Source organism: Poecilia latipinna, unplaced genomic scaffold (assembly GCF_001443285.1).
Source record: "Poecilia latipinna isolate Pla-1442-1.1 unplaced genomic scaffold, P_latipinna-1.0 Scaffold1134, whole genome shotgun sequence".
Classification (NCBI taxonomy): Eukaryota; Metazoa; Chordata; class Actinopteri; order Cyprinodontiformes; family Poeciliidae; genus Poecilia; species Poecilia latipinna.
In genome coordinates, this window is record NW_015113750.1 from 160,614 (window position 1) to 187,819 (window position 27,206).

Below are 27,206 nucleotides of genomic sequence, written 5' to 3' on the forward strand. Positions count from 1 at the left end.
ACATGCTCCCAAAACAAAAGCGGTAGTTTTCACTGCCTACAGACAGATAAAGCAAAAAAGAATTTGGCTAAAAATTCTAAACTTGAAGAGAGAACCCAAAATGCTTTATGTGTGCTCATTTCATTGTGTGGACAAAAGCCAATGGAAGAAAATCCGCATCTGCATCCGAAGCAACTTAGTGAAGTAGATACATATGCTGGTGCGGGTAGCTACTTGAAGAAATGCCGCCATTTCTTCAAGATGCCATCCCTCCCCGCAATAGCTGTAGGTTGCAGTAAACCTATATTGTTACATTTAAGCTTTGATAGCTGGTGCTCCCACATATTGTATAGCCTAAAAGATCTGACGAAAACTGGTTAGCGAGTTGCTAACATGTAAACAAATGGCGGTTCCGGTTTGCGGCAGAAGTCGCGCCCATAAATCACGCAAAGCCTCATGGGGGCTAGGAATAAGGTGGATAAATCATATTTTTACTTTTGTGTCAAATGTCTGTTTTATAATACTGTATATTTACCACCAAAGACAAAAAAAATCACTTTTCTACAAAATTCACCAACTGCACAATTCTTGTAGTGTTAAGCCCCTTGTGCACTGCACAGCTGGACCCAGGTCGACCAGCTGTGCGGCACTTCCAGCCCGGCTCCGTAGAACCCCGAGAGCTGCGCTTCCAATCAGGCCGGCCATACCGGGCCGGTTTGAAGTTAGCATTTGATTGGTTCATTGGCTGTGGGGGCGGGACAAAGACTAGATGTCTGGATCAGAGGAGCACTGATGGCTGTCATTTCAATATGCTGCATCAATAAATTCCCGTCATAATCTATTTTTACCCTACACTGAGATTACATTCGCCTCCTCAGCTAAATATTTTACTGGTAAATGTAAATAACATTTCTCCAATCAGAAGTCGGCTAGGCTGTAAACGAAGGGATTTCCGCAATTCACGTCGCTCCAGCTGGGAAATCCCGCCTGCCGCAGCGGTTGTTCAGCTGGCCGCGAGTCCAGCTCAGAGACAACATTCAGATGTTTTTTTTTTTTTGTTTGTTTGTTTGTTTTGTGTTTGTTTTTTCCCCTTAAATGTAAAGCTGAGGTAAATGTTTCCCTGAGCTTGTGTAACCCAGCTGTATTTTATTTGTTTGTTCTGTGTTATTTGCTTTTCTGTATTGTTTGTATCTTATGGGTAGTGTCCCTTTAAGAGCAAAGCACGACATCACTTTACGGCAGCGTTCCGACTGCAGTTACTAGGGAAACTCCCGGGCTTTAGAGTTTCAGAGCTGCTGCGGAGTAGAGACATGCCAGTCTCTGCCGTCCTTCTGCATAGCGCTTGACTTCTTTATGCCTGATATATGATGTTTTCCTGCTAGGTGAGCATTACTGGAGATTTGTGATGTCGTATGTGCTCTTAATTTTATATAACAAGTCATCGCTAATTCTGTAATGTTTTAGAAACCAAACTCCTGTTTTACCGTGGGTATTGTGAGTTAAACTGACTGTCGAGATTGTCGTGTTAAGTGACATATTTCATTTTCATCTATGTTGATGAGGTGCTTATTATTTTATGGAGTTATATTCCTGATAAAGAATCTTACGTGCTGTTTTAAAATGGAGCACACCGCTCTTAGTTACTAGGGAAACTCCCGGGCTTTGGAGTTTCAGAGCTGCTGCGGAGTAGAGACACGCCAGTCTCTGCCGTCCTTCTGCATAGCGCTTGACTTCTTTATGCCTGATATATGATGTTTTCCTGCTAGAAAGGGACACTGGGAAGGTGCTCCTGTGCCTGCGGAGGAAGAGAGAGAGGCCGCGGAGTTTCTGTGTCTGTGGACATCGGCTGCCGTCGTCATTCTGGGTCGCCATCCCAGCCAGGACAACCTCTTTCATCGTTTTGTACGAATCAGACACACACACAAATATAGAGCTCTATATGAACTATTTTTTTTTGCTGGCCAGCTACTTTTAATTAAATTTTTTTCTTTTTACCAAGGACCCTGAAAGGATTCTTTATAATCGAAGTATTTTTTTTTTCTCTTTGTGGGTTTTTCCAGGAAAACTGTATGACAGTGTTGAGACGAAGTTGGATGTGTTTCAGTCCAGTAACTTGTAATAAACATAACTGGTTGATAGTAAACTGCTATCTGAACCCGAGTAGATTCTGTTCTTTGGTTACACTTGCACACTCATGAGCGCATACAGTAAAAGCCCGAAAGGTCTGGGAATCCTTTAAAATGGACATGGTCTGTCTATGGAGGACAAAGTCTTGGTGGATCACATTATTTTACAGAATGCAGGAGTCGTTCTCACGATCCGATTTTATGCCTCGGTGATTCCTGAGGGAGACAAATAAATATTTAATTTTAATCACTTGCTATCGGTTGATTTTTTTTATTATTATTATTATATTCAGGGATGTACACACCCCTGAACTACCAATCAAAACTTTTTATATTACATTTAAAAGGGAAGGAGGGAGAGAGCGCGGTGTGTAGCATATTTTGGCAGATTGCTCAGCCTTGTGTAAATAAAAAGAAAAAAAAATCACTTCTTGTTTCTGAAAAGCGTGACTTTGGTGAAGTATTACATTGCTATAATTTATTATTTAAGGACCAGGACTTTATAACAATTTATAAGGCTATTATTATATTGAATACATTCAATTATATAGAAAGACGTTAGCCTGGCGCTATTAGCATGAAGAAGCGCCAGCATAGCTCGGTAGCACAGCTTTCTCACTAAGATCGCTAGCTAGGGTTCATAGTTGCACAATTAAATTGCTTAACATTAATAATCATAACATGGAGATTAATGGCTAAATATGTATATTCCACTTACCACTCCTCTGTCGCTGCCATAAGCCAGGCTGATGTCTAAACTGGCTGTGCTTCGACATGGCTACAGCGCTGTTGGAATGGGTTAATGTGATTGGCTGAAACATAAGGTACCCCAACTGGGGTCCGTTCATGTGATTGGCTGAAACAAGGAAGCTGTCTGATTGGTTGCTGATCATCCAATCAGATAAAACATTTATTAAAAACCAACATTTGTGGATTGAGACATCAGGGGAGTCTCAAAATTCATCACACACAAATGCAGCGCAACTCATAGACCAGAAGCAGCTTGTAAATCAAGATATTTGTGTTTCCATCAAAAATACAAGTGCGGCTCTCGTCCTGTGCATTTGTGAATTATAAGACTGTTTTTCAGTGTTTCTTTACACGGTAGGAGATGACAGTACTACCTATACATAATGCAGAAGAGCAGATAAATTTGTAGTTTTACTTGAGGTGGCAGGAACAAGATCAAAGTTCTAAGAGGTAAGCTGCATAACTTCTGGAAAGTCCTTAAAGTAAGCCTTCCAACTGCAGGCTTTGTTAGCGTAGTATAACAATCAATTAACCAATCAATTTTAATCAAATTACAATGTTCTTTAACATCTTGAATGACCCATTTTACTCGTATTTTCAAAACTATATAGACCATCACTATGGATTTGGGAAACATTTGTTTTTGTTCATAGCATGAATGACCTCAAACTCCACACAGCTATCATTTTAAATATCCCCTTTCAATTAAGTATTGAATTAGAATGAATCAGCATCATTACTGTTGGGTCTGTTTTTTGTGGGAGAAGGGGATGTGGGATTCTGCCCCTATTAGTACATTATTTGCAATGGTTGGTAATGTTCAGCTTCTATCATTTTTGAACAAATCTGTATATTAAATGTTTTTGTGTGACTTAAATACAGGACAAGACTAACCTGTGTTGTGGCTGTTGTCTGAATCTTTTTCATCTCCTTGTCTTTGCCATCATCTGACCTTGCAGTCTCAGAGGCGTTGCTCCTTGTCTCTACTCCACCATTCGTCTTATCAGCCAGCAATTCCCCTTCAAATTCTGTTGCACCGTCGGAGGTCTGTGGGATTTTGGAAAAGCCTTCAGTTTCTGAGTTCATGTTTTCCAGCACTTTTTTGAGTTCAAACTCCTCCTTTACCAAGATGCTGGGTAAGGAGCTGCCTGTCATGTGAGCCAGAAGGCCAATTTCATCCCTGGATCCAGTGTGATCGGGAAGCTCTGAATTCGGCAGGACCAGAGGCTCAGCTAGGCTGAGATCCGGTAGGAGATTGTCCTCAATGCTGCCCGTCACCTTGCCAAACAGGAAATTGTTATTTTGAGGGATGTCGTCCTTCTCATCATCCAGTGTAATGAGAGGGGCAGCATTCTGGTCATTCATGCTGCCCTTTGGCATCAACATACTGCTGACATTATTGTCGAGCTTCCGCACAGCGGCACAGTAAACATTATCCAACAGAGACTCCACCTCAACCAGAGGCCCGTTCTCAGATACTCCCACTGTCTCAGAAGACAGCTCTGTGTCATCCATCTTCACCTCTGTAGCTTCCACCTTTTCAGCTTTGATGTCCACAAGAAGGTCATGAACTGCAACTCTGACCCCATCTATTGTATTCTCAGATCCCCCGAAGTCTCCCTCAGGCCCCTTCCCTTCAGTCAGCAGGTTGCGCGAATCAGCACTCTCGTAGTCTGCCTCGCTGTCGGGGGTCTGGGAATGATCATCAATTTCTCCGATCTCAATCACATCTTTGATGTTTGAGGTCTGAGCAGAGAGACCACAGATGGTGCTGACCAAACCCTTCTTCCCTTTCTTTATGTTCTCCTCCTCCTGACGTTGGTACTCTTCATACATCTTTGCTAAATATTCTTTGTGCGCCTCATACGTCACCTGTGGAGAAAATTTAACGAAATACATATAGGATATACTGTAATCCTCTGACTATTATTTAAATGGTTGGCAGATTACTTAAAAGGTCTGCCTCAGCATCAGAGGTCAGTGTTTCTCTCTTTTGTGCTGCACTCACCTTAGAGTGGGCTATAGAGAGAGTGTCCACCCACACACGCCATCCTCCCCATTCATACTTGATGGCATGGTAAAGCAGAATACGGAATATGTTGTACATCATCTCAGTCATTTTCTGTTCTTCTGAGTTTTTGGGGTTAATGTAGCCGAGAGAAAACATCCAGTCTTGCCATACAGAGCACTGCAACAGACACCTGCAAAATTCCAACAGTGAAAACAAATTGGCTTCATGTAAACTGGATAAAACATTGACAAGTAGTACATATTAGGTAATATTTACTACTTGTCAGCTTCTGTATGTTAGAATCTTCTTGCCTTAACCTGATAATAGTCTATTTCAGTTAAATAGTTTAACTTAGCTCTATAAACTCCATGCCTTCAACATCCTAGTACAAGGTTTTGTGAGGTTGAAGTGTGATTCTTCATTTCCTTCAGTAACTGAACAATCATTTGGCATTTTAAATGAACAAAATAGGCTTCATAATGAAATTTGTTCATTTGGATTTTGTTTCAGTCTATTCCTTTGAATCTATTCCCTTTTTAATGGCATATTACATATCGCTACATATAAAGCTTTTGTTGACACCTCAGTAGTTAGAAACGTTGAATATATTTATGAGATAAATTACATAAAAGTTTGACAACCAATTAAATAACTAGTACCAAAAACGGAAAATACGCCTTGCACATGTCATGACTACGGTTACTTTCTTCTCTTACAGGGTAATTATATATAGGTTTCGTGGATTCTCTGCCTTTTCTCCTGGATTCATTCATTGATCTGTCAGATAATTAATAAAGCAAGTGAGAAAAAATGTGGTCTAAGTCTACTTGCCGTCTGTTGTCTCGACTGCTGCTGAAGAGTTTGATCATATCTGAAAGGAAGAGCCGCCGGACCTCCATCAGTTCTGTGCCGGGGGCGGAGCTCTTCAGTAAATTTGCTACGACCTTGAGAATCACTGAAAAGAAATACATTTACAAAAAATAAAATAAAAAGTACACACTTTGTTAATTCCAGCAATCAATTACTGTGGAAGGCAGAGCAACTTGACATCAAGCAGGCTTACTTGGATTCTGAATCTTGACAGTGGAGTCAGGCTCAGGATGAGGTTTGTGAACTACCTGTGTGCACACCTGCTCTGTCAAAATCTGGGATGAGGAGCAGTGAAAAGATTTCCATCACACTCACACAGTTCATAATAATTGAGCATTTATGGGAAAAACAAACAATGCAGTTACCTCATAAAGGGTGTTGTAAGTTGTAACAGACACAGTGTTGGTGTGCAGCATAAGCCTCTCGCCCAGAAGAGTAAAAAGGCTGTGTGTGTGCATGATTTCCACCTTCCTTCTGTTAATACACACATACACACACGCAGAACGGTGAAGTGGTGTGTTTGGAACTTCCTAAGCCACTCAAATCAGTGAGTGCCATCAGCTTGCCTCCCTATGCTCATCCACAGGGAGCCAGGCTCTAGAGACAAGTGTCAGGAAAACCGCCTGCTGTCATAAATTGGGTGAATTTTGTCGGAGGTGTGTATAGGATAAAGAAGTTAGCCTGTCACCAGGAGTGGCTCAAGATACCGAGGCATACTACAGGTGAATAGGTTCAACAGTGACAAACTGAATAAGAAATGCTGTCAGCCAGAGCTTCTTTGTTCGACTTTTTTTTTTTTCCTTTCACGTTGTAAAGCTTGGAAATTGGGCACTTAGAAAAAGAGCACCTTTTCTTTCAGCTGCATAAATATGGAAATTTGAAATGAGAGCAGACTGATGATGTATTGCCTACTGAACTGTAAAGCACGAATGTTAAAAGAATGAAGAGAAACAGAGAAGCTTTGCTTTCATGAGACTAGAGACAATGTCAAGATTTTTGACAGATTATATATTTCCACTGAACTGAATGAAGGTAATTTAGTTACAAACCACTGAAGACTTTGTTCCAAAATTTAATGTAAAACAAAAAATGGTTTATATTAATTCCAATGTCTGTATTTGCAGAGGAGAGAGAAAGAAAGACAAATTTGACCAAAATTTAAAACTGCGTAACATTTGCTCTTTACATGGCTTCCAAAACTAAGTGGTATACAGATACAAACGGTACGTTTTGAAACCAAGAACAAACACTGATCACTGCTACCCAAACAGTATGATTTACACATTTGTCTGCAAAAGCAACCTGGAAATAAAATACTGTGGGAAAGAGCTGAGATTTACAAGGTTTTATTTCTGCCTGCAGTAGCATAACTTGGCCTTATGCCTAACCTTATTTCCCATTCGGCATCACCACTCCCTGGCACTCCACTGCTGTGAGCGCAGCATCACCATTTATCCTCTCTGCTCACCCTGCAACCTGCATTTAAAACTGTAAGCTGTCCATCCAAAAAAGTTTCTTATTATCTGTCTTGACATGATGTTCTAACATTTTAGTTTGTTTTGTTTTTTTCTTCTTCTTAACTGCATCTTAGGCCTCTTCCGATCATGCTAATTAATGAGTAAAGGCATGGTGCAAAGACTTCACTTCAGGAGACAAACAGGTTCAACTCATGTCCACAAATAAATACTCAGATCATTCTAGAAGAATCCACTTATGCACTTTCAAAATTAATTATGTGCATCCAAGTCATAGTACAGTAAATTCCAAGTTTAGTTTATAATGCCGGTTGAAATAAGGTTACCAAAGCAAACCTCACAGATTTTAGTTTGACTCTTTGACTTGCTCCTTTTTGCAAACATGTCGGCTGAATGTTGCAGTCGTTCAGTGCAAGAATCAGACTTTTTTTTTTTTTTTTCAAAATTAGGTAGGACAAATTTTTTTTCCATCTTCTTTATATTGTTCAGTGCTACAATCTCTGAGCTTGTGAAACTATCAATAAAACAATTTGTAGAAATTAGGTAGCTACCCACTGCTGCCATGTTCTGCAATAAGGAAACTGTAAACATGTAGATATTCTTTAAATGTTGCTGAGGTTATTATCAGATGAAAATCTATTTTATCTACAAAATTTGATCTCAGTTGTGGAATAAGCAATTAAATAAAAATCAAGTTTTGAGATCTGATCTAAATGTTGCAATACAAAACTAAAGCAAGAAAACCTTATTGTGGCAAAAAAAAAAAATAGATAAGTAAAGCTCAAGATTAGATATTCAATCTTGAGGTAATAAATAACTGGCCTGGGAGGAATCAATAAGCCTGAATGAAAGATCATTGCTGCTCCTCCTCCTCGTTAGCCACTATTTTGTAGAATCTGAAGCTATTCAGAAAAGTGGAGCACCCCAATTCGCAAAACTGGCATCAAGTCAGATTGTCATTGGATTTCTTCCTGCCAAGTAAAATTTTAAGGTGAAACTTTATGATACACAACTTTCTAATCTACCCCTGCTTACATTTTGATGAAAGCAAGGTTATAAACACTACCGTACACCAGTTTCAATGCACTTCAATTATTTATCGTAAGAGAAGCAAAATATCCCATTGCTGATCTGAATCATAGCAAATGGAATTGGTTACTTACTTGTGTCCCAAGTGCTTCAGAAAATATCCAAGTACTTTGAGGGATTGCACACGAATATTTTCACTCTTAGAGGCCAAGAGCTTGTAGACTACCCTGGAATAGACACATGATGCAAATTAGCCAAGAAGCATGGTCTTCAGAGAATTAACTGTAGTCCCATTGATGAAGAGGCACTTCACCGGCTGGCTGACAGCCTCTTTCTTTTGGAACAAATTTGCATGTGGAGGTCTGGATAAAATCAGTAATCTTTTCTTTTGAAGAAACCAAAGTCATTTTAATGTATGTAACTGCAACTTCACAGCTGACATGAGGCAAATATGATCATTTAATATTGCTATCCTATTGTTTTATGTACTTTAATATCCTGCTGATTATTTGTTTTTATTCATTTATCAAACAGACACTAATGTTGTGCAGTGAGGTATGTTGATTTTTGTCAGGAAATCACCACTTGTGCCGTAATCGTATGTTCTGCATGCTTCTTACCGTATTCCATTTCTCTGGTCAAAAGCAGGGATCATGGAAGCTGGATGCTCAGACATGAGAGCTACCACCAACTGCAACACGTCATGCAGGTTTTCATCCTGTAGGCACACCATTATAGAAACACAGAAGAGACAGAAACAGGAGTCAAAGAGTGGAAATGCAGTTTAAGAGTTTTTTTTTTTTTCTATGTAAATGCATCGTCCATCTCTCCTGCGATTGTGAATTTGCCCACAAAATATCCCAGTATAAATGCAGAGCTGCAGAAGCAACATAAGCAGCTAAGTAAATTTCTTAAGCTTCCTCAGATGCTTCCAGTTCAGTTGGAAGATAGAATCCTAATTGTCACCAGTCAGATAATGAACCAAACTCCAAAAATATCTTGCTTGCACTTCACCATCTGGTACTCGGGAAAGATCTCTACCCTCATGGCTTTAGCTCCAGAGGTAGGTTGCAGTTTTCATGTTCTGGGCAGCCAAATGCTTTCTTAATCCCCTTATCATTAGAGGTCGTTGGGATTAAGAAAGCCCCTAATCTGTAGAGGTCCAGAAAAATAAGGCAATTGCAGTATTACAACAAGTAGTTGCAGACTCCTTACCCCACATCAGCTAATGGAGAATAGTTGGACTTGTGCATTGCAGACAAAAATTGAGTTGCTAGTTAAAACAAACTGCTGATAGAAGAAAAATTCTGAGGAGGATTTGTGACAATGCAGCGAAGGGCAGGAGAGTGGCATAAAATCGCTGAGTGAATTCCCTTGGAGGATAGAAAGAGACGTGTACCTCCTGCATTGTTAGCAAATAGTTGAGGATGCTCTGCAATTCATCCTCCTTCACACCTCGATCCTAAAAGAAAACAAAATAATAACGCATTGAATCATTCAGAAGGGGAAGAAAGCATAAAAGACATGTACACTAATAATCAGGTGCTGATTATTTTCTTTGTTCAGGCGTTTTTTGGGGGNCTCATGAGCGCATACAGTAAAAGCCCGAAAGGTCTGGGAATCCTTTAAAATGGACATGGTCTGTCTATGGAGGACAAAGTCTTGGTGGATCACATTATTTTACAGAATGCAGGAGTCGTTCTCACGATCCGATTTTATGCCTCGGTGATTCCTGAGGGAGACAAATAAATATTTAATTTTAATCACTTGCTATCGGTTGATTTTTTTTATTATTATTATTATATTCAGGGATGTACACACCCCTGAACTACCAATCAAAACTTTTTATATTACATTTAAAAGGGAAGGAGGGAGAGAGCGCGGTGTGTAGCATATTTTGGCAGATTGCTCAGCCTTGTGTAAATAAAAAGAAAAAAAAATCACTTCTTGTTTCTGAAAAGCGTGACTTTGGTGAAGTATTACATTGCTATAATTTATTATTTAAGGACCAGGACTTTATAACAATTTATAAGGCTATTATTATATTGAATACATTCAATTATATAGAAAGACGTTAGCCTGGCGCTATTAGCATGAAGAAGCGCCAGCATAGCTCGGTAGCACAGCTTTCTCACTAAGATCGCTAGCTAGGGTTCATAGTTGCACAATTAAATTGCTTAACATTAATAATCATAACATGGAGATTAATGGCTAAATATGTATATTCCACTTACCACTCCTCTGTCGCTGCCATAAGCCAGGCTGATGTCTAAACTGGCTGTGCTTCGACATGGCTACAGCGCTGTTGGAATGGGTTAATGTGATTGGCTGAAACATAAGGTACCCCAACTGGGGTCCGTTCATGTGATTGGCTGAAACAAGGAAGCTGTCTGATTGGTTGCTGATCATCCAATCAGATAAAACATTTATTAAAAACCAACATTTGTGGATTGAGACATCAGGGGAGTCTCAAAATTCATCACACACAAATGCAGCGCAACTCATAGACCAGAAGCAGCTTGTAAATCAAGATATTTGTGTTTCCATCAAAAATACAAGTGCGGCTCTCGTCCTGTGCATTTGTGAATTATAAGACTGTTTTTCAGTGTTTCTTTACACGGTAGGAGATGACAGTACTACCTATACATAATGCAGAAGAGCAGATAAATTTGTAGTTTTACTTGAGGTGGCAGGAACAAGATCAAAGTTCTAAGAGGTAAGCTGCATAACTTCTGGAAAGTCCTTAAAGTAAGCCTTCCAACTGCAGGCTTTGTTAGCGTAGTATAACAATCAATTAACCAATCAATTTTAATCAAATTACAATGTTCTTTAACATCTTGAATGACCCATTTTACTCGTATTTTCAAAACTATATAGACCATCACTATGGATTTGGGAAACATTTGTTTTTGTTCATAGCATGAATGACCTCAAACTCCACACAGCTATCATTTTAAATATCCCCTTTCAATTAAGTATTGAATTAGAATGAATCAGCATCATTACTGTTGGGTCTGTTTTTTGTGGGAGAAGGGGATGTGGGATTCTGCCCCTATTAGTACATTATTTGCAATGGTTGGTAATGTTCAGCTTCTATCATTTTTGAACAAATCTGTATATTAAATGTTTTTGTGTGACTTAAATACAGGACAAGACTAACCTGTGTTGTGGCTGTTGTCTGAATCTTTTTCATCTCCTTGTCTTTGCCATCATCTGACCTTGCAGTCTCAGAGGCGTTGCTCCTTGTCTCTACTCCACCATTCGTCTTATCAGCCAGCAATTCCCCTTCAAATTCTGTTGCACCGTCGGAGGTCTGTGGGATTTTGGAAAAGCCTTCAGTTTCTGAGTTCATGTTTTCCAGCACTTTTTTGAGTTCAAACTCCTCCTTTACCAAGATGCTGGGTAAGGAGCTGCCTGTCATGTGAGCCAGAAGGCCAATTTCATCCCTGGATCCAGTGTGATCGGGAAGCTCTGAATTCGGCAGGACCAGAGGCTCAGCTAGGCTGAGATCCGGTAGGAGATTGTCCTCAATGCTGCCCGTCACCTTGCCAAACAGGAAATTGTTATTTTGAGGGATGTCGTCCTTCTCATCATCCAGTGTAATGAGAGGGGCAGCATTCTGGTCATTCATGCTGCCCTTTGGCATCAACATACTGCTGACATTATTGTCGAGCTTCCGCACAGCGGCACAGTAAACATTATCCAACAGAGACTCCACCTCAACCAGAGGCCCGTTCTCAGATACTCCCACTGTCTCAGAAGACAGCTCTGTGTCATCCATCTTCACCTCTGTAGCTTCCACCTTTTCAGCTTTGATGTCCACAAGAAGGTCATGAACTGCAACTCTGACCCCATCTATTGTATTCTCAGATCCCCCGAAGTCTCCCTCAGGCCCCTTCCCTTCAGTCAGCAGGTTGCGCGAATCAGCACTCTCGTAGTCTGCCTCGCTGTCGGGGGTCTGGGAATGATCATCAATTTCTCCGATCTCAATCACATCTTTGATGTTTGAGGTCTGAGCAGAGAGACCACAGATGGTGCTGACCAAACCCTTCTTCCCTTTCTTTATGTTCTCCTCCTCCTGACGTTGGTACTCTTCATACATCTTTGCTAAATATTCTTTGTGCGCCTCATACGTCACCTGTGGAGAAAATTTAACGAAATACATATAGGATATACTGTAATCCTCTGACTATTATTTAAATGGTTGGCAGATTACTTAAAAGGTCTGCCTCAGCATCAGAGGTCAGTGTTTCTCTCTTTTGTGCTGCACTCACCTTAGAGTGGGCTATAGAGAGAGTGTCCACCCACACACGCCATCCTCCCCATTCATACTTGATGGCATGGTAAAGCAGAATACGGAATATGTTGTACATCATCTCAGTCATTTTCTGTTCTTCTGAGTTTTTGGGGTTAATGTAGCCGAGAGAAAACATCCAGTCTTGCCATACAGAGCACTGCAACAGACACCTGCAAAATTCCAACAGTGAAAACAAATTGGCTTCATGTAAACTGGATAAAACATTGACAAGTAGTACATATTAGGTAATATTTACTACTTGTCAGCTTCTGTATGTTAGAATCTTCTTGCCTTAACCTGATAATAGTCTATTTCAGTTAAATAGTTTAACTTAGCTCTATAAACTCCATGCCTTCAACATCCTAGTACAAGGTTTTGTGAGGTTGAAGTGTGATTCTTCATTTCCTTCAGTAACTGAACAATCATTTGGCATTTTAAATGAACAAAATAGGCTTCATAATGAAATTTGTTCATTTGGATTTTGTTTCAGTCTATTCCTTTGAATCTATTCCCTTTTTAATGGCATATTACATATCGCTACATATAAAGCTTTTGTTGACACCTCAGTAGTTAGAAACGTTGAATATATTTATGAGATAAATTACATAAAAGTTTGACAACCAATTAAATAACTAGTACCAAAAACGGAAAATACGCCTTGCACATGTCATGACTACGGTTACTTTCTTCTCTTACAGGGTAATTATATATAGGTTTCGTGGATTCTCTGCCTTTTCTCCTGGATTCATTCATTGATCTGTCAGATAATTAATAAAGCAAGTGAGAAAAAATGTGGTCTAAGTCTACTTGCCGTCTGTTGTCTCGACTGCTGCTGAAGAGTTTGATCATATCTGAAAGGAAGAGCCGCCGGACCTCCATCAGTTCTGTGCCGGGGGCGGAGCTCTTCAGTAAATTTGCTACGACCTTGAGAATCACTGAAAAGAAATACATTTACAAAAAATAAAATAAAAAGTACACACTTTGTTAATTCCAGCAATCAATTACTGTGGAAGGCAGAGCAACTTGACATCAAGCAGGCTTACTTGGATTCTGAATCTTGACAGTGGAGTCAGGCTCAGGATGAGGTTTGTGAACTACCTGTGTGCACACCTGCTCTGTCAAAATCTGGGATGAGGAGCAGTGAAAAGATTTCCATCACACTCACACAGTTCATAATAATTGAGCATTTATGGGAAAAACAAACAATGCAGTTACCTCATAAAGGGTGTTGTAAGTTGTAACAGACACAGTGTTGGTGTGCAGCATAAGCCTCTCGCCCAGAAGAGTAAAAAGGCTGTGTGTGTGCATGATTTCCACCTTCCTTCTGTTAATACACACATACACACACGCAGAACGGTGAAGTGGTGTGTTTGGAACTTCCTAAGCCACTCAAATCAGTGAGTGCCATCAGCTTGCCTCCCTATGCTCATCCACAGGGAGCCAGGCTCTAGAGACAAGTGTCAGGAAAACCGCCTGCTGTCATAAATTGGGTGAATTTTGTCGGAGGTGTGTATAGGATAAAGAAGTTAGCCTGTCACCAGGAGTGGCTCAAGATACCGAGGCATACTACAGGTGAATAGGTTCAACAGTGACAAACTGAATAAGAAATGCTGTCAGCCAGAGCTTCTTTGTTCGACTTTTTTTTTTTCCTTTCACGTTGTAAAGCTTGGAAATTGGGCACTTAGAAAAAGAGCACCTTTTCTTTCAGCTGCATAAATATGGAAATTTGAAATGAGAGCAGACTGATGATGTATTGCCTACTGAACTGTAAAGCACGAATGTTAAAAGAATGAAGAGAAACAGAGAAGCTTTGCTTTCATGAGACTAGAGACAATGTCAAGATTTTTGACAGATTATATATTTCCACTGAACTGAATGAAGGTAATTTAGTTACAAACCACTGAAGACTTTGTTCCAAAATTTAATGTAAAACAAAAAATGGTTTATATTAATTCCAATGTCTGTATTTGCAGAGGAGAGAGAAAGAAAGACAAATTTGACCAAAATTTAAAACTGCGTAACATTTGCTCTTTACATGGCTTCCAAAACTAAGTGGTATACAGATACAAACGGTACGTTTTGAAACCAAGAACAAACACTGATCACTGCTACCCAAACAGTATGATTTACACATTTGTCTGCAAAAGCAACCTGGAAATAAAATACTGTGGGAAAGAGCTGAGATTTACAAGGTTTTATTTCTGCCTGCAGTAGCATAACTTGGCCTTATGCCTAACCTTATTTCCCATTCGGCATCACCACTCCCTGGCACTCCACTGCTGTGAGCGCAGCATCACCATTTATCCTCTCTGCTCACCCTGCAACCTGCATTTAAAACTGTAAGCTGTCCATCCAAAAAAGTTTCTTATTATCTGTCTTGACATGATGTTCTAACATTTTAGTTTGTTTTGTTTTTTTCTTCTTCTTAACTGCATCTTAGGCCTCTTCCGATCATGCTAATTAATGAGTAAAGGCATGGTGCAAAGACTTCACTTCAGGAGACAAACAGGTTCAACTCATGTCCACAAATAAATACTCAGATCATTCTAGAAGAATCCACTTATGCACTTTCAAAATTAATTATGTGCATCCAAGTCATAGTACAGTAAATTCCAAGTTTAGTTTATAATGCCGGTTGAAATAAGGTTACCAAAGCAAACCTCACAGATTTTAGTTTGACTCTTTGACTTGCTCCTTTTTGCAAACATGTCGGCTGAATGTTGCAGTCGTTCAGTGCAAGAATCAGACTTTTTTTTTTTTTTTTCAAAATTAGGTAGGACAAATTTTTTTTCCATCTTCTTTATATTGTTCAGTGCTACAATCTCTGAGCTTGTGAAACTATCAATAAAACAATTTGTAGAAATTAGGTAGCTACCCACTGCTGCCATGTTCTGCAATAAGGAAACTGTAAACATGTAGATATTCTTTAAATGTTGCTGAGGTTATTATCAGATGAAAATCTATTTTATCTACAAAATTTGATCTCAGTTGTGGAATAAGCAATTAAATAAAAATCAAGTTTTGAGATCTGATCTAAATGTTGCAATACAAAACTAAAGCAAGAAAACCTTATTGTGGCAAAAAAAAAAAATAGATAAGTAAAGCTCAAGATTAGATATTCAATCTTGAGGTAATAAATAACTGGCCTGGGAGGAATCAATAAGCCTGAATGAAAGATCATTGCTGCTCCTCCTCCTCGTTAGCCACTATTTTGTAGAATCTGAAGCTATTCAGAAAAGTGGAGCACCCCAATTCGCAAAACTGGCATCAAGTCAGATTGTCATTGGATTTCTTCCTGCCAAGTAAAATTTTAAGGTGAAACTTTATGATACACAACTTTCTAATCTACCCCTGCTTACATTTTGATGAAAGCAAGGTTATAAACACTACCGTACACCAGTTTCAATGCACTTCAATTATTTATCGTAAGAGAAGCAAAATATCCCATTGCTGATCTGAATCATAGCAAATGGAATTGGTTACTTACTTGTGTCCCAAGTGCTTCAGAAAATATCCAAGTACTTTGAGGGATTGCACACGAATATTTTCACTCTTAGAGGCCAAGAGCTTGTAGACTACCCTGGAATAGACACATGATGCAAATTAGCCAAGAAGCATGGTCTTCAGAGAATTAACTGTAGTCCCATTGATGAAGAGGCACTTCACCGGCTGGCTGACAGCCTCTTTCTTTTGGAACAAATTTGCATGTGGAGGTCTGGATAAAATCAGTAATCTTTTCTTTTGAAGAAACCAAAGTCATTTTAATGTATGTAACTGCAACTTCACAGCTGACATGAGGCAAATATGATCATTTAATATTGCTATCCTATTGTTTTATGTACTTTAATATCCTGCTGATTATTTGTTTTTATTCATTTATCAAACAGACACTAATGTTGTGCAGTGAGGTATGTTGATTTTTGTCAGGAAATCACCACTTGTGCCGTAATCGTATGTTCTGCATGCTTCTTACCGTATTCCATTTCTCTGGTCAAAAGCAGGGATCATGGAAGCTGGATGCTCAGACATGAGAGCTACCACCAACTGCAACACGTCATGCAGGTTTTCATCCTGTAGGCACACCATTATAGAAACACAGAAGAGACAGAAACAGGAGTCAAAGAGTGGAAATGCAGTTTAAGAGTTTTTTTTTTTTTCTATGTAAATGCATCGTCCATCTCTCCTGCGATTGTGAATTTGCCCACAAAATATCCCAGTATAAATGCAGAGCTGCAGAAGCAACATAAGCAGCTAAGTAAATTTCTTAAGCTTCCTCAGATGCTTCCAGTTCAGTTGGAAGATAGAATCCTAATTGTCACCAGTCAGATAATGAACCAAACTCCAAAAATATCTTGCTTGCACTTCACCATCTGGTACTCGGGAAAGATCTCTACCCTCATGGCTTTAGCTCCAGAGGTAGGTTGCAGTTTTCATGTTCTGGGCAGCCAAATGCTTTCTTAATCCCCTTATCATTAGAGGTCGTTGGGATTAAGAAAGCCCCTAATCTGTAGAGGTCCAGAAAAATAAGGCAATTGCAGTATTACAACAAGTAGTTGCAGACTCCTTACCCCACATCAGCTAATGGAGAATAGTTGGACTTGTGCATTGCAGACAAAAATTGAGTTGCTAGTTAAAACAAACTGCTGATAGAAGAAAAATTCTGAGGAGGATTTGTGACAATGCAGCGAAGGGCAGGAGAGTGGCATAAAATCGCTGAGTGAATTCCCTTGGAGGATAGAAAGAGACGTGTACCTCCTGCATTGTTAGCAAATAGTTGAGGATGCTCTGCAATTCATCCTCCTTCACACCTCGATCCTAAAAGAAAACAAAATAATAACGCATTGAATCATTCAGAAGGGGAAGAAAGCATAAAAGACATGTACACTAATAATCAGGTGCTGATTATTTTCTTTGTTCAGGCGTTTTTTGGGGGCTTTTTTTATAAAGAAAATTTCCATGTCATGAATTCTCACTAAGATCTGACTGGGTTTTCCAGCTGTTTTTTTTATTCTCCAGTGAAACGGAGAATGAAATGTTTTTGAAATGTATTGTAGTGGAACAAATATCCAAACAGATTGTTTATGCTGGAGCAATCTGTTTGGATGCTAGTAATTATGTCGGCCCAAACGCCAGCAGACACTTTTAAAGGGTCCAGTTTTTAACAATTCTGGACCGTTGCCTTTGGATTGGCTCATAAGACTGCACTGTATAGCTTGTGCATACAATTTGGTTGAGAGTGACTATACTATGACATTCACAATGAGAGAGATAATGTAGCTTCGAGGGCTGTCTGTCTGTCATGTGACCTATCTTATCCTGCTAGCTGGACTCCGTTGTGCACAGGCAGCTGTGTAACGGAGGCAGTTTTTTTTTTTTTTTACACTACTCATTAAATTTTTGAAAAAGCAACTTTTCTTGTAAGTTCTGTCTGCACATAATTAACTGCAATCACATAAAAGTCAGCATGCCAACAGTAGAATACCACTTAAAGAGATATGGGTGGAAACACCTTAAGATGTAGTTTATTGAAAGCTGTGGCTGTATGGGGTTGATTCAAATATAGCTTTAAAAACAAATGAAGCTACTGGTTTAGCCTTATTTTTAAATTACATAAATCTTTTGGGACAAAAAAAAAATCCTGCTGAAGTCAATATATGCGAAAACAGTACAAAGAGTAAGAACCTCACGTCGTACTGGAATCCAGACATATATTGTATTTTTACTTAATATTTAACTTTAAGATATACATAAAAAGACCCGCTTCTCAGCACAGCTAACTTCATAAGGAGCACAACAGTAGACCATCTCAAAGGATAAAGGCAAAATCTCTAGATTTTCTCAGTGCCGTTGTGTAGGGAATCTGATGTATGAAGACAGGTGGGATATACCTTCAGAATGAGTTGTTTGAGGAAGAGAAGCATGAACGCCCGCAGAGAGATTACCTCTTTCTGGGTTGGCCTCGGCCCATCTGTGGTTTCAGAAAATAAAAAAAATAAAAAGAATGAAGCAAGGATAAGAAAGAAAAGCAGATATCATCTTTCTTCTGCTGTCAATTTTTAAGTCTTCTTTCTGAGTTGTCTTTGAGCATGTGAGAGAATTGACACACTCTGAATGCTCTAAAACCTTGGGTGTATAAGCTGAAGTTTTAACCGATTTCAACAGCAACATAGTAGTTTTTTTTTTTTTTTTTTTTTCATTTTTCTTTTTTGATAGAGAGGAATTTGTAGATTTGCAATGAATACAACAAGCTGGAAAGGAAAGGTCGTCTGGAATATTCCTTCCAAATGTATCCATCATTTCCTGCTGCGTCTAAACTCAGACAGTCTCCCAAGTAACCTTGGCCGCAGCATGGGGTCCAGGCTGCCAGTCTAAGGTCACCTTATGCACACATGGCCATCAAACCGAACAACAACACATTATAACAGCACTGGATTCATCTGACAACTTCAAATCACTTTGGCATTCTGACGATGACCTCATATCGTAATTTATTTCTCATCTCTTTATAATATATCCACCAAAATTAACAATAGCTGATAAGTTTTGCTACCAGGAGTATACATCTTGTAAAAATTAGGAGGAATCTCAGGATACATTTATTTATCGCCATGTCAGAGATCTGTTTGGCACAGGAATCTTTTTTTTTTTTTTTTTTTAATAGCAGATTTTATTCAAAATTCCCTGGTTTTTGGCCCAGCCTGTTTTTATGTACACAGAGTTAATAAGCTGCAGCTACAGCCAGATCAATAAAACCCAAGAGTATTCATTAGGACACAGCAGAAATCACAATATATAGAATGCGCTGACCTTGTTGCGCTAGCAGAACTCCTGCTGTTACACTAAAGGTTTGTCAAAGTTTCAGTCGTGTTAACCCATTTGTTGTTTATCCCGTGCAAAAAGCAAAGCACTGGGACAGAGAAAATCCTCTGCCACTACGGTGCTATTATATAGCACCAGCTGGGTTAAATACAATAACAAGAGGAAGTTCAGAGAAAATTGGTCACTTTGCCCAATGCTCCCCACTCTCCTTCCCTGCACTGATAAACTCCAACCTCTGCCTTGGCTGAACACATGTTTATTTGAAATGGGAACCGATATAATGGCAGCAGACACCTGACCATCCTGCTACTTCAGCCAGTCAATGTAATCAATGATGAGGCTCCCTGAGGAAGGTGGAGGAAGGTAAGTGCCTCTGCATCCTGACACTGATTAATAGCAGTAGAGAGGAAACTCCACCAAAGGGATAGAGCCGAACATAAAAGGGATGATAAGAACATTATTACCACAGCCACCACATCTAAGTTATTCACAACCAATTATGCTCACCAACCCTGCATGGCCCTTGTTTCTCATTCACAGACTGCTTTAATTCCTGCGTCCCAAAGGCACAGGAAGAATGAGTTTATTGAAAAACAATTTATGTCCATGTGATTATTGCTGGAATTTTATTGCAGCTTATGAATGATAATAAAGTCAAGACAATAACATGCGTCTGTTATAGTTGTACAAACCTTTCCACATAAAAAGGATTTATTACAGATTAACTCCCTGTGTCCTTGATAACAGAAACCCTTGTTTTTACATTTGGAGCAGCATTAGCAGGTATTCGGCTGGAGTGTAATAATGGTACATGCGTTTTCTTGACAGTTGTGGGTATGAGCTTTTTAGTCATATTGTGATAATATACAGAAAAAAACTCCAGTGACATTTTAAATCTGCTCACATCCAGGCCATTTATGAGAGGAATTTTACATTCTGGCATTCAACTTTTAAACATTAGAATATGAAGTGACAAAACAAAACAGAAAATAAAATCAAAGAGCACAGATAATTCAGAGACTAAACACCCACCATTTTCACTGCAGTCTAACGTTTGTGAACATCCTGGTTCCTTAGTGAACCATAGTGATGGTGGACAAAGAAAGATGCATCAAATAGAAGCTTTAGTTTTTTTTAGTTTTTTTTTTCCTTTTGCCTCATTAACCGTCACTAACAATTCAGGTGAGTCCTAAGGCATAAGTACTATACAACTCTTGTCAGCAGTGGACTGTCGTGCTTTGTTGTTGAAAACACCATTTTTAAAACATATCTTGCGTGTAACTAAGAGACGTTATGGAGTTCTCATGAGCAAATTCTAGGTTCAAACATTGACGTTCAAGTGTCTCTGTGTCCTAAAAGTCAGCCATTTGGAAAATAGGGCCTAACAACCCCTGCAAAGGTTTGATCGCTAGCCTGGCTATTTCCTTCCTGTGCAATTCTGCTTGATTCTAATCACACTTCACAGCACAATCTGGGCATTCTCCTATTGACTTGGATTCTCCCGGTAGAACTTCAACCTGGCCAATCAGTGAACAGAAGGAGAAGTTGTGAATAACAGTGTAATTTTTCTACGCTGTTGTAGAATTATAGTCTATCATTAGTTTTGGCAATGGCAGAGAAGGAAGTGAACAGAGCCATTTTGTTCTCCTTTCACCACACAAACTTGCCCATTTGGACTTTGTAATGGACCACAGAACATGACACAATGAAAGGTTTTATTTTCTGAGGAGAAATAGTTAATCTTTCCAATGGTGGTGTTTTTTAAGTTCTGCACAGTGAAGGAGGCTCCACCATGATTTAAGAACCCAAAACGTCTAAAGTCCATTATCTCTGTTAATGATCTGTCCTTTAAATGAGAGACAAAACAAGCTTGAACTGGATGTGCTGACTGGCCAAGAAGCTTTGCTGCCCACCTCATTACACACAATTTGGTAAAAATGAAGCCAGCACAGAGACTGAATAGATAAGAGAGGAAAAAGCTAATATGTTGGCTGTGGATTCAAGTCTTAGTCTGAGAGAAACTGAGCATCTGCCTGATAGCTGGGACAGATTCTGTACTATAACCAAATGATACATGGCTTTAATATGAGAGCACTCTCTGTCAAGACCTGCAAAAAACACAAGAAACTAAAAAGAGGATTTGCGTTGAGATAAAGAACAAGTGAGATCTGTTTTAAATGTTCTCTCTGAGTCCCAAAACTCAACACTTCATTATCTATGTGGTTCTCTTTTTTTTTTTTTTTTTTTTTTTTTTTTTTTTTTTTTTTACTTTGTGTTTGTTTGGCCATTCCTCTGTTCAGAAGGACAGAGAGAAAATGTGAGCTGCCCAGGCAAGCAAAGACAAATGAAACTGGGGAGCCTGAGACTAATGTACACCATGAATGTGATCCATTTTAAGATGCATCCCCAGCTGTAGTTCCTTTCGCCTTTCTTTAAAATCAAAGGTGTAATTTGTCTTCTATTCAAAGGTCTTCATTTGGAGAAGAGAAAAGGGAGCTTAATGGATATTTGTGATTAACAAATGGGTAACACAATTTGGGATGGGCAAATTTTTATATGTCTTTGCAATTAAAAGGAAAATCAAACAAATAAGTGTTGTCAACTTTTAATTCAATAGTGATATACTTTCTTATACAAACTTTTACACCTTCCCACCTTGTTCTTAGTTTTATTTTAATGCATGCACATTGCTGAGAAAATACCCTCACTGATCTATTCAATCATTTATACCAATATAATAAACCCTGGGCCATTACTCCTGGCTCAAGACAATCCGGAGGTCTTGCTCTATCTCTAGGCTTTACACAAATGACTGATTTCTGCTCATAATATGCAATAATGGTAAAAGCAAGACAACTGCAATATAATAATGGAAAAGACAAGCAATTTCTTCTTTTTTTTTTAAAAAAAAAAGCATATTTCCTCCTATTTTACCAGAGTTGATTTGGTAAAATAGTCTGATTTGACTGTGATTTACGCACATGTTCTTAATACACACACTGATGATAAAATACAATCGTCTGAATAACGCATCCAGTTTTTCTATAAAGCATACTTTACAAACCATTCTTGCATATCATATAGCTTAAGTGACAGTGGTGCACTATCATCAGTGATACACAAGTAAATGAGCTAAAGAGTGGAACTGAATAATGTCCCTTGATCAGCTCTCATTTCAGACACAAATTCTGAAAAACCACAACAATCACCATGTTTTTTTTTTTTCCCAACATGACAATTTTTGTTGTATTTAAATTGGATGAAGATTAGAAGGATACACTGACACATAAATGCTAATTGTCTTGTGATTCCTTTGTGTTGTTTTGACTTAAAACTACTGCCTATATCAACAAACCTGCATAGCATTTTTTTGGGTGTGTTATAGTACTTCAACTTTGAAAAAAAAAAAAAAAATCTGAACCTGTCAAAATTGAAAAACAACAGGTCAGACCTCCAGGAAAACTGAAATCTGTATCAGAAAACAAAAGCCTGGTTGATGCATCCCCACACTGAAAACAAGACAGTAGGTTAAACACCTGACTGGAGAGATGAGAAGTAAAGATGAAGGCCCAGTGGAATCCATAAGTCAAAATAACCCTGATAAACGAAGCATAAGGATAATTACAACTATCGTAAGGCAATTCATTACGATCCCGTTCTAACAAATCAGAAGAAGAATGAACTTCATAAAAGAATCTGCAATATTCTTCCAGTTCTTACACTCTGGGATTAATTTAACTACCTGCAGTATTAATACAAATGAAAATTACCAGTAGGAACAATTTAAGCAGAGGCATAGAAAAAAAAAAAATCTCTTTTGGATTAACTGACCTTTGATTGTGTGAGGAGTATTACATCAATGCTGTCAAGCTCCAACCTTCAGCACGTAAATTTTATTGGGCCTTGGTGCAGCATAAAGTGGGGTCTCGAAACCAATATAAAACAGCCCCTATATTAGAAAGTGGGTAGTTTTTGAAAAGAATAATGGATAGCAAAAAGGAAATGACAGTTCAAGGACACTTTCTTTTCCTTTACAGCTCGCTTGGTGATGTGCTGTTTCACAGACTTAGTGTGCCAGTCAGTAGACTGGGCCACGTTTCATAGACTCAACACCCACAGCAAGCACCTTACTGGGATCACAATAGATGATATAGCGTGTCTGCCTAAACTGCCATCTCTCGGCCACAGTCCCAACAGCTGACAGATAAACCTTTCTGTGTGGCGATGAGTCATTTAAAAAGTGGTGGAGCTGCTTCAATTTCTGTCGTCGCTTTGATAACAGCCTTGGGACCGCACACAAGACTGGTTTTTGGTTCACTCCCAGTGGTTTCCTTTCTAAAATTCTAAGTTTGGTTTGGATTCATCCTGAGGTAGATGAGAAGCCTACAACAACCCATATAAAATCAAATTATGGTTATTGCACACACACAAAAAAAAAAGTAACTCAACATCCAGATGAATTAAAATTAAATATGCTCACCTAATCCCTTTGGAGCGATGCCACTGCTGTCTGCGGGATTGGAGGCCCAGTAGTAGTATTTCAGCATATGCATGAGCTGAAGGACTGTACCAACTCGACGGATTGTGTTGTAGATGGTAGCTGTGCCAATGAACTCAGCAGAAAGATATGTGTATAATGAAAGCTGAACCTGGAATGAGAAAAACAAATATATGTATTCATATTACCAACAGCACAGTGAAATAATCATTAAAGGCACATAACAGCTTAATCGACTAGACGAGGAGTGGAAATTAACAGGTGGCAAAAAAACAAAAAACAAACTGGAAGCAGAGCAAAGAGATAAACCTGAAGTTGAAGTGCATGGTGAATCTAAAACATGGATTTTTAAATGGAAGTGGAAAAGTACGTTTCAATTCCCGTCTTTGATGAGAACAGTCAGTCATTTTTTTTGTCATCAATGTTGGCGGGTGCTTTTGCAGTCTTGGTTTTTATGTACCCAACTTTTTCTTTGACAACCGATGATTTAGAGCACTTTTCTGTTATTTATTGCTGTCTATTGCAATGAAATGCAGTTATGCAACTCTGAAAACCAGATTTTCCTTGCACCAGAAAAAAATGGACAACACTGGAGTTTAGGACCATTACTGGTATGATTTCAAATGATTTTAGCTATAGGAAAGATACTCTAAAGAAACACCATATCTAGGGTAGTCCCTAAATTCCCTTATGAGTGGTAGAGTATGCAAGCTTTAGCTATTTTATATGCTGTGTGACATTTTAAAACACAAACTTTAGAAAGGCGCCCTTACAAAAAGGAAGGACACTTGTGATTATTCTTTTGTTGCAACAAAGCTTCTTTGAAATAAATGTTACAATAAACTTCTCCATCAACTCCCCCGGATGGTATCTCCAAAAGTTTCCACATCCTTCCTATAATCGGCCTCATTACAGCCAAGAACGACAAGGAGTTGAGATTTTATGGACTTGTGCCAGCAGAGCCATCTGTAGATTAATTTCATGGCTGTTTAGCCTTTATACATTTGACATAACTGTGGAATAAATGCTATCGTTTATTTATTTTTTTAATTATTACAGATTTGGAGTTGTAACTGTCTGCTTCCCATTTGCCTGTTACTTTGCTTCTGATACACTGTGTTTCCAGCTGTGGGTTGGTGATATTCTACTCCATTCAATGTTCAGGCTGAATGGCTGGGATTAAAATAGCTATCTTTGTTAATACAAAACGATGATTTCCTGAAAAATAATAAACTGGGAAATAACAGAAACAAAATGCAGTGGAGTTTTAGCCAGGAAAAAATTATCCATTTACAAAGCTTCACCTTCAGTCCAGGGTCCATCCAAAAAGCTCTTTCTCTTTATCTTGGCCATTTTCAGAGCAGATTTCAACCCACCTTTTGTCTGATTTGACCCTGGTTCTTACACTGGAAATAAGGAGAGGAAAAAAAAAAACTCCCCCCCCAAAAAATCATTCTAGTTTCTAAAGGATTCTTGCAGTGGAAATTCACCTTTACATAAACAGAAAGAAATGCAGCCATAAAATACAATTTATTCACAAGGTAATGCCAGAAGTCTCCTACTTTAATGCAAGTCACACAGCTTGCAGCATGCTATAAGTTGGTAGCAGAAAGGGACAGGTAAATGAATTTTACCACTTTGGCCACCTAGGAGAGTGCACCCGAGCAGCTGGCCTCAGAGACGCTCAAAGTGCTCCAACTCCTTTCATTACCAAGCCGTTTCTCATTTTTCATCCATCCTTTCTGATCGCTCCATTTTGAAGTGTCACTGGCATGCCTCCGGGCAGTTTGGTATTTCTTTCATACTTCTATTTATATATTTGTGTGCTGCCTACCAATGAAAACACACACACACACACACGCACACACACACACACACACACACACATTTGCCGCACACAGACACTGTACTTCTTTAGTACGTCTGATTTCATTTTATGGGTAATTATTTAAATGTAGGACTGGAAAAACTCCAAAACGTTTAAAAAATGTATTTGAGACCAGTGAAATTGGAGCATAACGGCAACATTTCAATGTTGTATGCAATTTAAAAATGTATCGCACGGGAACAAAACAGTTTAAAGTGTCCAATTTAGGACACGCCACCATTTTTACACAACTTGCAATTGGGGGTGGGGAACGAAGCATTCTTCCTCATGCTGCGAATTGCCGTAACACCTTTTGTTGTGTTAGTTGTGGACTTGGTTTAATAGCTTTCATTTAGATACTGAGAACAAGTTACGGTTAGATTTAACTGTTCTTTTGTTCCTTCATTTAAATATTTATTCTCATTTGCACGTATTTCACCAGTAGTTTTACACATTATCTGCTGCCTTTGAAAGCTCCCCGAGATTGTCACAAAGAAAATGTCTACTTGTCATCCTGCTTCCACAAAAAGAACATTTGATCAACACAAATTTGTCTTCACAGTTTTACAAAGGCAGCGGTGACAAACAGTCGAGTTTGAATCTCTGGTTGCTCATCTTGCCGTTTGCGGTGGCTCACCTTGGCTGGGGTGTAGATCCAAATGGCTGCATTAAACAGGATGTGATCGCACAGCTGCTTCAGCAGCGGCGCTCCATGTGGCAGACCGTCGAGATACTTTGCAAAGGAGAGGAACTGCTCTAAAACAGCCCTGCTGATGTGTGCACGAGAAGACTGAAAACACAGAGCCGCAAAATCACAATAATAAAAAAAAACACATTCATGATGGCATTTTAATATGGTCACTGCATTCTGAAAATCTAGTTAGTTGTAAATGAACATTTTAACAAATCTGACCTATAAGACTATTATAGTTGACCTGGAAACAAATTAAGCTCATAATATGCAATATAATTTCTATACTTGCACATGCTGAATTTTCTCTTTAATGCACTGGTACCAGTTAGCCCATTTACTGGAAGAAAAGGCACGTCAAGGTTTGTAAAAGAGCCAGTTTCAGAACGTCTTAAATTTTCCATCGTACCATTTTCACAAATTAAAGTTGTTTTGAAGAGATGGCAGAGAAAATGTCAGAGTGACCAGAGTTTTCTCCAGCTGTGTGGAGCAAAGCATAGCAGTGTCTGCCCCCCTCACCTGTTGCTGCACACTGCTAATCACCTGGCTGTAAGAAAGTTTTTCCCTTTCTTACAAGAAAGACAAATTCACCTAAAAGAATGACAAACTATTTTTCTTCTTGGACTCAAGTTTATCATACTGTGAGACTCTCAGACAAACTCATACCTGGTAGAACACAAAATGTATAAATGCTTTCGGAGTAACCAATGGAGGTTTCTTGGTCACAAAAAAAAAAAAATTCCCCTCTCACCCTCCATGGGTGGTCTCTTTCATCCTCTGAGCTCGGGTCCTCT

At 38.9% G+C, this 27,206-nt stretch overlaps 2 protein-coding genes and 1 long non-coding RNA gene across 7 annotated transcripts in view; 1 reads left to right on the plus strand and 2 right to left on the minus strand.

Annotated features, from left to right (window-relative positions):
* Positions 1-9,727, minus strand: part of LOC106959928 (neurobeachin-like) — a 149,834-nt gene extending 140,107 nt beyond the window's left edge. For 3 of the 5 annotated variants that reach the window (XM_015052793.1, XM_015052794.1, XM_015052792.1), the window contains exons 1-8: positions 9,640-9,726; positions 8,861-8,958; positions 8,375-8,467; positions 6,102-6,210; positions 5,930-6,011; positions 5,698-5,821; positions 4,864-5,056; positions 3,750-4,727 (exon numbers count right to left, since the gene is read on the minus strand). In XM_015052793.1, coding sequence (XP_014908279.1) covers positions 3,750-4,727; positions 4,864-5,056; positions 5,698-5,821; positions 5,930-6,011; positions 6,102-6,210; positions 8,375-8,467; positions 8,861-8,958; positions 9,640-9,648 — 1,686 coding nt within the window. In that variant the 5' untranslated portion in view covers positions 9,649-9,726. Of the gene's footprint in view, positions 1-3,749; positions 4,728-4,863; positions 5,057-5,697; positions 5,822-5,929; positions 6,012-6,101; positions 6,211-8,374; positions 8,468-8,860; positions 8,959-9,639 lie in introns of all 5 variants that reach the window. The other 2 variants (XM_015052795.1, XM_015052796.1) reach the window with 2 other exon arrangements.
* On the plus strand, positions 1,116-2,134 carry LOC106959934 (uncharacterized). Its single transcript, XR_001427463.1, has 2 exons — positions 1,116-1,361; positions 1,746-2,134. It is a non-coding gene; the product is annotated as an uncharacterized LOC106959934 (long non-coding RNA).
* A 1,231-nt stretch (positions 9,728-10,958) lies between the features above and the next one.
* Positions 10,959-27,206, minus strand: part of LOC106959929 (neurobeachin-like) — a 36,564-nt gene continuing 20,316 nt past the window's right edge. The window contains exons 8-19 of the mRNA XM_015052797.1: positions 26,359-26,511; positions 23,837-24,005; positions 18,426-18,505; positions 17,290-17,352; positions 16,511-16,608; positions 16,025-16,117; positions 13,753-13,861; positions 13,581-13,662; positions 13,349-13,472; positions 12,515-12,707; positions 11,632-12,378; positions 10,959-11,553 (exon numbers count right to left, since the gene is read on the minus strand). Of these exons, the coding sequence (XP_014908283.1) occupies positions 11,296-11,553; positions 11,632-12,378; positions 12,515-12,707; positions 13,349-13,472; positions 13,581-13,662; positions 13,753-13,861; positions 16,025-16,117; positions 16,511-16,608; positions 17,290-17,352; positions 18,426-18,505; positions 23,837-24,005; positions 26,359-26,511 (2,169 nt within the window). The 3' untranslated portion in view covers positions 10,959-11,295. The remainder of the gene's footprint in view (positions 11,554-11,631; positions 12,379-12,514; positions 12,708-13,348; positions 13,473-13,580; positions 13,663-13,752; positions 13,862-16,024; positions 16,118-16,510; positions 16,609-17,289; positions 17,353-18,425; positions 18,506-23,836; positions 24,006-26,358; positions 26,512-27,206) is intronic.